The sequence below is a fragment of the Oryzias latipes genome, chromosome 18 (genome assembly GCF_053564925.1).
Source record: "Oryzias latipes strain Hd-rR chromosome 18, Olatipes_Hd-rR_3.1".
NCBI classification, from domain to species: Eukaryota; Metazoa; Chordata; class Actinopteri; order Beloniformes; family Adrianichthyidae; genus Oryzias; species Oryzias latipes.
This window is the reverse complement of record NC_136254.1, coordinates 21,881,848-21,895,188: the sequence shown is the minus strand read 5'-3', so window position 1 is coordinate 21,895,188 and position 13,341 is coordinate 21,881,848. Positions and strand designations below refer to the sequence as shown.

The window sequence follows — 13,341 nt, the reverse complement described above, 5'->3', positions numbered from 1 at the left end:
AAGGACTGGTCTAATGAAGAAAAAAAATTTGAATTAAAGATTTGTCTGCGAGCCACATGTGACCATCAAAAGAGCCATATATGGCTCGCGAGCCATAGGTTCCCGACCCCTGCACTAGACAGTGCTCTGTACCTTTTTTCTTCAATGATTTGTGATCTTTACTGGTGTCCATGGATTACATGAAATCTTTCCACCTTTATCCACCTTTGTCATGGTAGGGAGAACACGTCAACGTAAGGGTGGGGTCATCTGAGGTAGCACTAGGGTTAAGTTTTATCATTTCCTTTTCAATAATTTTTTTCCAGATTATTCCCAGAACAGAAACATTAGTGTCATCGGCAAATAAAACAAATTGTAAAAATTAAGTAATTTGAGCAGTTGTCATTTACAAAAACACAACCAGAAATAGTCTAATGTAGTGTCATCACTGCTCTTTAACCTCGACTGTTTTTGGATAAAGTTTTTGGTTCTACTCATAAATAAAAATTAAATAGATTTGGCTTATATTTCATGTGTATTTAAAATGTTTTTGTTATAAAAAATAAAGATTTTAATATAACATTTAAACACTTTTTTTTCCATTATTGATAGAATTTGGAATTATTTCATATAGAAAGTGAAAAACCTTTTTTTTTTTACCTTACATTAAATCAATTTTCTATTGTTTTAGACTTATTGAAAACTCCACTGTAAAATATTTGGCTCACTTTACAAACTAACTTTTATATCAAACATTTTGTTTCCGGTTTTTATTAAAAAAACATGTTTTTTTCTTTTGCTGTCTTTAAAGTCAAATGCATCTTAAAGTCCAGGTTGGAAAAACACAACAAAATGTCATACACTTTATTAAGTACAAGTAGTATTTACAATATGTACATCATGACACATTACTGACTTTGTAATCACTGCTGCATACTTTCATCGGTATTTACAGTCAATAATACCATATGTTGATTCAGAAATACAATATTTTCCAAACAAAACAAACCTATGGGAGAAGGAAATTCAAGTAGCCGTGCCTCAACACTAATCTATGATCATGGTACAGAGGTATGCGAGAAACACTGAACAGGTGCATCGTGGTCTGAAGACTTCCAACCACACTCAGCTGGGAGCAGAAAGTCAGTGTGAAGCAGAACTGTACAGGTTCATGTGAGTCAGTCGGCTTTGGTCTGCAGCCGTCCTCCAACAGCTACAAGTGAACATCACCGCAGCAAAATAGAAGACCGTCACCGCCTCCGAATTCCCAGAAAAAGGTTCCAAAAGGATCTTTAAGAGCACGGCTGTGACCTTCCTGTACTACATGCAGTGTGGATGCCAATATTCTATCCTCAAATACAGCAGGCTCTTCTTCAGAAATCAGCTGGTCAATGGAAAGGAGGGCTTGTTAGCGCTCATGTTCCCAGGATGCAACTTTCATGGAGAAATCAAGCTCCTTGAGCTGAAAGCATGTGTTGCATTGGCATCCATGGCTGGTCTGCACATGTCTGGGTTGAGGCCAGTTAATTTACATGAGAACTGGACTGAGTGCCCCTCCCCCCTCCCCCAGGTTTTTACCAAAATAGGACGTACCTGCTTGAAAAATTGAACATGGAGGAGAAATAAATAATTGCAGTTGGTGAAGCGTTCAGTGCGTTCCTGATCGTGCATCACGTGCTCGGTGTGCTTGTAGCTTTGCTTGCTCCAGTTCTCATATACAGTCAATGGTTCTGGCTAATTTTAGGACTAATCAAATCCATAACACAAGACTCCAGAGCTGCTCTGCAGTCTTCCTGTCCTGTGTCTTATGTTTCGGTTTAAAAAAAGAAATCACAGTAGTCAAACAAACCGTACTTTGTTATGTGAGGAGGCCCTAAAAACAGACTGAATTTTCTCCACACAGATACTTTTCAGGACAGAAACGCTGAAGACTTCATCCTCCAAACCAGTTTTTCTTCTCTTCCCTGGGACTGCTGGTGGTTACCACGTCTAGTTGACGGCGGCGGCGGCGCTTTCTCTCCGCCCCTGCTTCTTCAGCAGCTGGATGCGGTTGTGCACATAAAACTTGATGGCTCGCCAGTCCCTTTGGTTGCTAACCAGCAGGGGGCACAGTTCCAAGCAGCGTTCACAGTCCGCTTTGGCGGGGACGCGCAGCTCCAGGAGGTTTCTCTTTAGGTGAGTCTCTACCGCCACGCGCTCCGCCTCTGACCACGGACGCTTCAGCACCCCCCGCTTTCCTGCGGCGAGATACCAAAAGCAGGAGCAGCTGAATGCAAAGCATCGAACCAGAACCCAAATGTGATCGTTCTGAACCGACTTTTACCTGATTTGGGCGGCGTGCATCTCCTCTTGTTGGCGTTAGCTACAGGTACAGGCGGGCTGGCAGTAGGTGGAGGATTGGGCGGTTTTTTCTTCCGTGGAGGTCGCCCTGGTCCTTTTTTCTTCTCCAAAACTTCCGTTTTCACTTTGACTTCCTCTTTATCCTCCTCCCCCTCAGAATCTTCAGAAAAGGAATCTGCCGAGTTGCCGGACATGACTAGAGAATAAATTGGTTCAATAGGTTAAATGTTGCTCCTTCAGTCTGTTCTTCTGACCAAAGCAAAACAGGATTCTCATTGGAATCTCAGGAAATGTCATCGATTTGTGGGAAAAAAGCTTTCAACATGCAACAAATATGCCCTTCTTGTGCAGATCTTGGCTGTTGTTTTAAAGACTTAAACAAACAAACAAACATACACAAATTAGAAATAACTGATTGGAAACTTTAAAAAGACAGAAATGAGACTTTCCATCAAGTATTCCTCAGATGTTTTCATGAGGGTTATCTTTTTATCTCCACCCTGGTGGACATTTAGGGAAATACTTTTTGTGTTTAGCTCTTCTTTACGGAAATGAGCAGGACTTGAAACTGTGCAATTCAAAATAAAAAGTGAATTTTAGTAACAACAAAAATCTGATGGGTCCGAAAAAAAAGAGAAGAATTTTTCAAATAGCATGAATAAAAGAAAGGGAAGTATTGTTTAGTATAACAAAAAAATCGTAATTTATTAAACAATAGATGCATTAAATGGTAAATGGTAAATGGCGTATACTTATATAGCGCCTTTCTTCCTACAAGGACAAAGCGCTTTACAGTCACAGACCCATTCACCCAGTCACACACACATTCACTCACACATTCAGACACTGGTGACGGCTCCGCTGCCAAACACAGGCGCCCGCCCACCACCAGAGGCAAGGTGGGGTTCAGTGTCTTGCCCAAGGACACTTTGACTCATGGGCGTGCAAGGCGGGAATCGAACCTGCAACCTTACGATCATGGGTCGACCCCCTACCGCTGCACCACGGCCGCCCGTGGTATTAAATATTGTCTTCCTCATAGTTAGTTTTAGGGCTCCAAACTCGCGATATGCGATGTTAGTGATTTATATTGCGATGACAATATAACCTGGGATATTTGAACAAATAGCAAAACAACAAAAAACATAATTTCCATTTCACTGCAGTTTAATTACATAAGAGTCAACATACCTTAAATTACACTCGAAATGAAACTAGACGACCTGGGAGGCTAGCATCTAACATAAAAGGGCTTCATCTGATTGGTCAAATGCATACATGGATTTATTTGATTTGCTAAATACTTCAAGCTGCCATCAGATTGTTTTAGGACATTTAAAGTAACCAGTTATTACGATTTTCACCTTCTTTTGCGATATGCATATTGCACAGTTCAATTCCGCTGTAACGATAAATTTGCAATTTATTGTGCAGGCCTAGTTAGTTTAGAAAAAAACTAAAAACCTGAATGTATTAAATGTATTTCTTTGAAATGAAATCCATAATGGTCTTATAATGATGATTTTGTGTTTGTTTTATTGTTTTCTCTTGTTTTCTAGGCGCGTTTCTGCAGAGCAGCAGGAGTTCCTTCAGAGAATTCATTCAGAAAGTTGTGGGCGGGATACATTGTTAGAGATTCATATAGATACATAGAATATATATGTATATATTTAACCTCCTGTTTTTGTGTGTTAGTATTGGTAATTGTCTTTGTTTGTCAGATCTGTTTTTCCAGTGTGTTTTGTTTTGTTGTCATTTTTTTCCGTTGTCTCACTTAAATAAAATAAATAAAAATTAATTAAAAAATAAAATAAAATAAAAAGAAAGTTGTGGGCGGGGCTGTTGGGAGGGAGCAACCCCGTCCCCTCTTCCCCTCCCCATTACTTAGAGCTTGGAGCCTTTCCAGTGTTTTTCTGTCACAAATAAGCTCTTTTTCAAATGATATTTTTTCGTCTGCTCCTGATTCACAAGGATTTGAATAAAGAAAACTTGAGCTTAATTTAATCTATGCATACTGTCCATTTTTGGAAACATGGCACCAGAACAGGTTAAAAACACCAAAAACATCATTTTCAATCATCGCAGTAGGTCTTTAAGCAGAGCACAGAAACTACTTCTAGTTTGAAACCTCTGAGATAGATCCTGTATACATTGAATCAAAGTTCATTGATCTCTTACCGTCTAACTCCAGGCAGATGTCTTGTAAACTCATCCCCCTGAACAGCACCCCCTCCCTCTCTCCGTAAAGAACCACGCGACCCACTCGGCCCATCAGCGCCGGGTCCCGCGTGATGGCCGAGCAGCTCTGCGTCACGTGGAACTCCCGCTCCAGGAAGTCCTCCAGGCGTTTGACGGCGCCGCTCTGGCTGTCGCCCTCCTCCAGCAGCAGCAGCTGGGTGAGGATGGCGACCTGCCGCCGCACGCGCGTTCCTGTTATCACTCCGGGGTTTTTGGCTCCGCTGGCTCGGGCCAGGTTTCTCAGCAGGTCTGTGCCTCGGAGGGGGGTGGCGGGGGAGTGGTAGGGCCGGGAGAAGACGTAGGGGCTTTCGGGGTCCACGCCCACGTTGGGGCTGGTCCGCAGCAGCAGTTCTATGCAGGATTCACAGTGTGGAGGGAGAATGAGAGGCTGGACGCGACCGCGTTTGCCCAAGACACCCGCTCGGGGGAGGTGACACAGGACCTGACGCTCAAAAGGCGACAGGAGAGCCTCCATGCTGGAGGGAGAGGCGGCACTGGAGCTGGACTGAGGGCTGATCCGGTTCCGGTAGTCCTGGATGGAAAGCTTAGCCACCTCACACTCCCGGTGCCGGTTGTAGAGGATGAGCAGGGAGAGGCTGGCGTGGCAGAGCAGACGCCAAGCCTCAGCAGAGTGAGGAGAACGGGTTAGGGAGAGGAAAGAGGAGTGCTGCTGGTGACGGAGATGGTGGACCAAACAGGACAAGGACGACAGGAGAGGACTCACGTGTTGCCTGTGGGGGCTGAAAAACAAAAACAGGAAAAACTCTCAGTTTAAACCAGAAGAAAGAAAAATCGAAAGCTGAGCTTCAGAAATGGATTTGATGGGAATCGAACCACACCTCACGAGTTCTCCATTCTTCTCTGGTGCATCGTCTTCCCCTTCGCCGCTCAACTCCAGATCCTCGTCTGGATCCACGTCCGGCTCTGGCGTTGGAGGTGGACGCAGCTCCTCTTGATTCCTACTGTCCACATCCACCTGCTGCTGCTCCTCGTGTTCCCTCTTCAACCTCCGGCCCCTTCTGGGAGTAGAGGCTGAAGGAGGAGGAGGAGACGGACTCTTGACGCGGGACACCATGGAGGGTGTGGATAGTTTGACAGCAGGTGGAGGTAAGCTACAGCCTTTCTTAGGGGCGGTGGGATGAGCTGAGGTGGGCGGGGAAAGTGACAGGGAGAAGGAAACGTTCCCAGGACCCAAACGGGAAGCCGGCGACTCCCGCTCCCTCTGGAACAGGGAGGGAGGAGCGGCGTTGGAGGGCGATGGATGCGGCACGGCGAAGGAGTGGCTGTGGGACACGGAGGCCGTGGACGATAGGGAGTGGGGGACGCCGCCGTTCGAGGAGGAGGAGCTGTGCGAGTGCAGGTGTGCCAGCTCCATGGCGGTCCGGACCTCTGGCTGGTTGGCGTGGTACTTCTCCAGGTGTCGTGCTAGAGAGCGATAGTGGCGCCCGCAGTACGGGCAGTGCTGGCGCCGGCTCACCGCCGCTCCGCTGGAGCTGCCGATGTTTATGCTGATGTTGTTGTTGATATTTGTGGTGGGGGGCGCGAGGCTGTTGAGGGGGGGCTGGGATCCAGCTGGGGGCGCCACAGACGCCGGGTGGGTAAAGGAGGAGCAGGGGCGAACCGGCCCCCTGGGGGGAGAGGGCCCGCTCTTCTTTTTGGAGTCCACCGCTGTGGGGATCTTGCGTTTCTTCCGACGGCGCAGTATCCGCCCCCGCATCTCCTCAATGTCCTCTTCCTCATCGTCGTCGTCGTCGTCATCGTCCTCCTCCTCTTCGTCTTCTTCGCGGTCTGAGTCACTGGGCTCCGAGTGGGTCAGTGGGGAGGATGAGGGTGACAACGACCAGGAAGGGGTGAGGTAATCAGACACAGAGAGGGAAAGCGGGTGGGGGCCACCCTCATCTTCCTGTTTAAAGAAATGTTTCAAAATAAAACAAAAAAGGATTTAAATTAAAAGACTAAAAAATAAAAGTTATTTCTTCTTATTGAAGCACTCAACCCTGTGATTCAACTACATTTCAAAAATGAATCAAAAGAGTTTGATTTTAAAAAAAAAAAGAAACAGAAAAATGTGTGTGTTTGTTTTTGAAATGAAATCAAAGCTCACCAATGCATTCTCCCCCCATTCTGTGAGGCTGTAGTCCACTGTGATCTCCTCCCCTTTTGCGATGTCTCGGATTGCTATGACGACCAGGCGCACCTGAGTCCCGCAGTGGACCTCTCGTATCCGGCAGTTGGGAGGCGGGTGGAAAAGCACGGGCCCCCGAACGCTGCTCGCCCCCTCGTCCCCCAGCTCTGGCACGCTGAAAAGCACAAACTGACTGATCAGTCTCAATCCTAACACTGGAGATGCAGCTGTAACAGTTTCATTAAAATAAGAGTCATCATTTACACACAGCTTGATATCGCGATAACGATAAATTTGTGGTTTACTGTGCAGGCCTAATCCGAAGTCCATTTTTCTTAGTTTTCTGACACATTCAAGTATTATTTGTCATGATTTGTTTATAATAGCTGAACCATAAGTCCACTGAGCTGGTTTTAAGGTGTCTTGGTTTTCCTCTTTTTATTTTGATCATTTCGTTTTTTTATTTACAGAATCTAAAAACACGTTGTTGCCAATATCAACCTGTAAATTCTGCATTTGGTTTCTCATGTTCGTTTTTATTAAGGTCAGTTTAGCAGAAAGAGTGCTTCCTTACATATCTGACCATGGACTGAGAGCACCTTGGGGTCTGGCTGGAGCTAGAAACTTTACGCTCTCTGCAGGACAACATGAGACTCCTCCACCAAAACAAGTCAAGGCCCAGACAGGCTCCCAGCTGTAACTGGATGATTTGGGGCATGACGCAAAAGCTATTTCTTTGGCAAAAACTTGTAAGATAAGTCCACAAGTGGCACTTTATTTTGAAAACAGAGGATTCCCATAGAATTAGTGGTTTCAGTCCCTAAAAGGCTCTGTGTCAGCTTGTGGACTCCAGGTCTATCTTTGTTGCTGCTCTGCTATTGCATGCTGGGTGAGAAATCCATTTTATCAATAAATTCAAATTTTAATTTAAGAAAATATATTTTTGGGAGAATCTGGACTGTGTCATCACAGCTCTCTGTGTTGTTCAGAGTAAGATCAGCCCATCAGTCTCTCACAATGCGCAGGCGTACAAATGGCGGCTAGTAAAGAGAAGCTTGTTACCAAAACAGCAACAGTATCTTCACTTATTTGGACCTGGTTCGGTTTGTTCAGGGTCCAGACCTAACGCTCGCCAGTCACGACCAATTTTTTCCATTTGACAAGTAAAAGTCAGAGGGCTTCTCGCCACATGGCGAGTAAAAGTTTGCGCTAAATTAGTCTTGTTTATTAGCCGTCCTTTTGGTGAATTTCTTCAACACTCCTCGACGCACACAACCCGTCAGACTTGGAGCATCAAACTGCAAAGTCTGTTTGAAGGCTGTTGCTCCCAAAAGTAGGAGTACGAAAAATTTGTTTCAGCGCCTGGAACAGTGTTTCTCTTTACCAGATCATAAAGCTAGCATCTCACCTGCCGCATTGTTTGACAAACATTTTGACCGCTGGTATTTAGTTGCACTTTGTGTTCAAACCAACTGCCAAACGATTAAATAAAACAATTTTTCAAGTAAAGGGAGGAAGAAAAAATATTTTGATTTTTTTTTTTTTTAAATCAGCAAAAAATAGAGATTTTATTTTTCGACTATATCACCCAGCCCTACGCTCAAAGGTGTCGTCGCCTTCTAACAAGATCAAGCTCCAACAACCCGATTAGCGAGAGTGGTTGCCATAGAAATGCTGACAGACCGACTCGGACCAATCGCGGCTCCAACATGGCGACGCCCGTAACGTGAAAAAAGGCGGCTGAATTGACTTAATTTAGTTGGAGTCAGAAGTAAAGCCATTTTCTCTGAGTAATGTCACACTCGCTCAGTCCACTTCTCATATACAGTCAATGGTTTGACGTCAAAAGTCACCAAAGGTTTCCGATACTGACAGAGAAAAAGGTCTTAGGTCTAAAAAGTTGCTCAATTTAGCAACACTGTGAGTTTCGCCCAACTGTTTCACAATCCTCTGGGTTTTCCACAAACACACATGCATAGGTGACTACAGAAGGCTTTGCTCACCAGAGCTGAGTGGGATCAGGGAGGTAGTAGGGGCTGTCAGGTGGGGGTAGGCGATCTTCTGCACCCTCTGGGTACTGTCCATCACCTTAGTACGAGAAAAATATGAAGGATTTTCTCATTGCCATAACAGCAACTAGGAATTCAGGGTGACATTTAGCCTCACAGCATCAGAAGAAGACATGGCGTGCGCAGACGTACCAGGACTGTAGCTGTGCTCCGACATGCTCTCCTCCTCCTCATCTTCTGTCACGTATGCACGGTCGCACACCTTCACGGGTGTCCCCTTCCTCTTTCTCCCACACACACGCCTGTAGAAACAAAAGCCATTTGTTTATCCCAGAGAAGCATTTGGTAAGGAAAAACGAAAAGCAACGCTCTAGGGCTTCTGCATGCCAAGAAGTGAGACCCCAGCTTTGTCTGTTCATATCACCGTCATCAGGGGCTGCAACACATCGTTTGTCTGGGAACGGCAAAGTGCTACAGAGGCAAAGGGAAAAGCATTACAACTGTTAGGCCTAAAAAGACATAACATGATGATCAGTTTCACAATGTGACGTTTCTCCTATGCTGTCAAAGCCATTTTTGAGCTTTAATAAAACATATCAAGTGGTTATTTTTAATATTTAACCCTTTATTAGCTTTAATGAATATGGTGAAAAGCATCCCAGTCCTTCAACCGCTGAATCCTCATCATAGTATGAAACATTTTAGTCAACCCTTTTGACACAGTTCATTTAACACAGTCAGTTCTTTCTTTTTCTAGAAATGTTCCAGATAGATGAAATGATCAGCTGTTTAACGAACAACAAATCTAAAAACAGACAATCATAAATTAGTTCTAATTAGGGTTGTGCTGATGGACGCTGTCTGACATCACGATGGAGAGACGCCACCGTGATGCAACGCCGCCGCCACGCTGCGAGCCGCGGTTACATGTGTAAAATATCTTGATCGGCTCAATGGATTAGAATTCAACCGTGTACATGGGCCCAGACAAACTTTTTCCGATTGTTATAAACGTTCACATGGGTCACACTTTCGGTCTGAATAAATCATTCGCACATGCGCAGTAGTGTTTGAAATACCGGAAGAGGAAATGAGTTCCGCTGATCTGGCAGCTCGGTAATATACGACATAATCTTCTAAACATGCTTTTATTAATGTTACGGTTATTATGAAGCGCCTGTTCGCTCATCATTTTAATTTTATTCCATGTGGTCAGTGCTTTTTCTGTAGAAGAACGCAGCCAGAAGAAGCCAGGGCTAGGAGAGGCTAACAACATTTAGCCTTTGATGAACATAAAATCCATGCGGGAAATGCTGCAATTTGCAGCTTGGCTGAATGTAAATATGTGGGAATAACCTCAGCCTTTATTTTGTCGGGATACGACTGGAAACACAAATCCATATGATTGTTTGAACGGTTTCTAAGGACTGAGCGGCATTTCTGCTTTGAACAGCCCCCCCCCCCCCCCCCCCCCCCCCCCCAAAAGCCGCTGTGTGAGCTGATGGTCCGAGCTCTGCCCGGACACACACTTTTACTGGAAGACCCGGTTCTCCTGAGTTCGGTAGCTCGTTCACCTAGAGCTGCCGGACGGATCGCTGTCCGAAGTCTCCCACACATAGCGCACACGTAACAAAGCATCCTCCCTTCACCTCAAACACAAAGTCCGTCTGCTCTGCTCACGGAGATAGCACTGACGTCATCGCCCCGCCTCCCCGCTGGAAATGCTTATTCTAATTAAATAATGCGACAATGTTTGCGGGGGGGATGTTAAAATGAAAATGCAATCCCCTCTTTAAATTTTCGTTTTAATTATGACACCGAATTTGCATTTTTTAAGTAGAAATGAAAAAAACTTTTGAAGTATTGCTCTTTCATTTTAATTTTGAGTCATTTGATGCATTTTACATTTACATTTTACATTTGATGCATTTTACATGCATTTGTTACATTTTGAAAATGAAAAAGCATTTTTGTTAATCCATTTTTTTGTCACATTAGACATTTCTAAATGAATTTTGCTACACATTTACCAGAGAACTTTTTGAAAATGAAATGTCAAATCCCATTTTCTTTATCACTTTAAGTGACAGAATAAGCAGTGTTGAAGAAGAAATGGAAAAAGCATTTTGGCGGATTGCTTTTTCATTTTAATTTTCAGTCAAAAAATGCAGCTTCATTTTGAAAATGAAAAAGCATTTCTGGTTTTGACTTTTATTTTTAATTATGCTACAGAATCGCTTCCATAGAAGAAACTGGATTTGGAATGTAACATCTATTTTTCTCCTGTAAGCCCACTGGGGGTAAATCAGTCCGATGTTGGGTTGATGGTCAGGAAACAGTAGTTCTGTGACCAACACTGCAAACACACTGCACGAGGGAACGATTTGCTGTTGATGGTTGCACATATGGGATTCTGATTTAGCAGTCCATAGCATTCTCCCCAGCACCCTTCATAAATCCCTTCACTGCCCCCTCAGTGAAACAAAAACGGCGGATATCCAGCTCTTACTCTGTCAGACAGTCTGTTAAAGGTATTGGGCAGGAACTTTGTTTACTCAACACCGAAGTGCTGTTCTGCTGTGGCTGAACAGCAGGGAAAAGCTACGATATAAATATAAGAGAGCAAGAAATATTTATTGTGGAATGGCACGACATAAATGACTCAAGAGGTTCTTATTTTTTGACTAAACGACTGTCTTTCTGGATGTAAAGCTGATGATTGGTGCTAGCTTTGATGCTAACGCGCAGCTAGCTAGCCTGTTAGCGTCCAGTAGCTAGCAGAGTTGTGCGCCGTCAAAAACAGCAACAATTAAAAGGCTTGTCGTTCGGTACAAATCCAGCTAAACGGCTGGATGACGGAGTCATCTGGGCTGCAGCGGCTGCAACCAACAAACGCATAAAATTCGCTCCAGTTTTGCAGCATACACCCGAAATCACGAACGCGACCCAAAGACGATAAAAACAGACGCGCGCGAGATCTACGCAAGCGTTTCATCTGAACCTGTTAAATAAAAAGGAAGCGCGGCTCGGTTCTTGATGGGTTCACTCACCCTCGAGGCGGAGGCGGCGGCTTGCTTCCATCCCCGTCGCTGTCGAGAGTCGGGGGCTCCCGGTAGTCAAAGGGGGACCGCACATTCTCCGCCATTAGGACTCCCTTCCCTACCGCTGGCGCTCCGGTAGATTGCACACGGCGCATGTGCACAACATCTTTGGGGCTCCGATGGTAAAATGGGGTGCAAAGCCCCTGAATTTGACATCTGATGCGTTTGTAGCAGGTATCTGGTTAAATAAAGTTTTACATTTTTTGATTTAAGGAGTTTAAAAAAAAGAAGCAAATTAAACAAATTAAATTGATCAATTTACTAATATGACTAAAAGACAGTATTGTTACGTGATTATAACAAATATAAATACTTTATTTGTAATATTATTACCCTATTTTCACTTTCCCCCATTTTTGGCACAAAAAAGTCTGCTAAATCTCACTGTCATTTTGTAGAATTATTTAAAAGGTAAAATCGTTAGAGAAAAACGTACAATTAAATAAAGTAATCAATAAAGACCCATAAAAGGGCATCACAGAAAAGTCCTGCGTGTGAATGCATCTATCTATCGATCGATCGATCGATCGATCGATCGATCGATCGATCTATCTATCTATCTATCTATCTATCTATCTATCTATCTATCTATCTATCTATCTATCTATCTATCTATCTATCTATCTATCTATCTATCTATCTATCTATCTATCTATCTATCTATCTATCTATCTATCTATCTATCTATCTATCTATCTATCTATCTATCTATGGGGGTGTGAGTAATTCAAACCAAGCTTTCTGACAAATGCAGCTAGTTTGGCTGCAGAATGCCTTGTACCTGCTGAAAGAAACCTCCATCAAATTCAGAAAAACCAGTCCCAGACCATAACTCACCTTCCTCCATGTTTCCCCCAAAACCTCTCTTTTAAAAAACCCTCTTGTGTTTCATTTCAAAGGAGATTCTTGCAGAAACTTTGTCACCAGTGTGAACTACGTAAAGTTCCAGTCTTTGCGTTTTGAAGGACTTGGCTTTCTCCTTGGTCATCGTTGATGAAATCTGTTTCAACTCAAACCACTTTTGATCTCCCCCTGATGTACTTTGACGTGTTTGGTTACCATTTGTATTACCCTTCTCCTCAGTTTGTCCACATTTTTCCTCCTGTATCCACATCCCAGAGCTCCACAACCTTCAGGCCTTGGCCTACTGGTGCTGTGTGGGTCAGTTATTACCTGGCCTTGAGACAGATTTAGGACCCATTATTTAGACGAACCCAGTTCCCCTTTAGCATAGGATACCCTGCATGGTTTTTAATACCCACTGATCTCACACAGCACAGAAAAGAAAGCATTGATGTGGAGGACATTACTCCTTATACACTATATATGCACTTATACATTCAATGGTAGGACGACGATTGGAGAAAACCCACACATGCACGAGTACACGCAACTCCACAAATAAAAAGACCCAGCTGAGATTCAAACCAGCGACTTCTTGTGTTAACAACTTTGCTATCATGTATTACTTTATCATAATGTGTTCACCTAAACATGCACAAGGCACCTTGTCCGCTGAATGCCTATAGCCCTTGTGCTATCTTAGATG

At 44.0% G+C, this 13,341-nt stretch overlaps 1 protein-coding gene across 1 annotated transcript; it reads right to left on the bottom strand.

Annotated features, from left to right (window-relative positions):
* Positions 1 to 829: 829 nt before the first annotated feature.
* On the bottom strand, positions 830 to 11,898 carry LOC105357673 (uncharacterized). The gene is made up of 8 exons (XM_011492927.4): positions 11,742 to 11,898; positions 8,884 to 8,993; positions 8,686 to 8,770; positions 6,662 to 6,857; positions 5,397 to 6,460; positions 4,498 to 5,297; positions 2,303 to 2,515; positions 830 to 2,216 (listed from the first exon to the last, which is right to left on the bottom strand). The coding sequence occupies exons 1-8, from the start codon at positions 11,885 to 11,887 to the stop codon at positions 1,969 to 1,971; spliced, it is 2,862 nt and encodes a 953-aa protein (XP_011491229.3). The 5' UTR covers positions 11,888 to 11,898; the 3' UTR covers positions 830 to 1,968.
* Between the last annotated feature and the right edge of the window lie 1,443 nt (positions 11,899 to 13,341).

Bases quoted from the DNA above. Each gene is read 5' to 3' on its own strand.
- LOC105357673 (XM_011492927.4), bottom strand. From the start codon at position 11,887: ATGCGCCGTGTGCAATCTACCGGAGCGCCAGCGGTAGGGAAGGGAGTC. The intron at 5,298-5,396 runs GTGTGGTTCGAT...TTTGTTTTTCAG, and splicing joins AAGAATGGAGAACTCGTGAG to CCCCCACAGGCAACACGTGA. The intron at 2,516-4,497 runs GTAAGAGATCAA...TTTATTCTCTAG, and splicing joins CATCTGCCTGGAGTTAGACG to TCATGTCCGGCAACTCGGCA.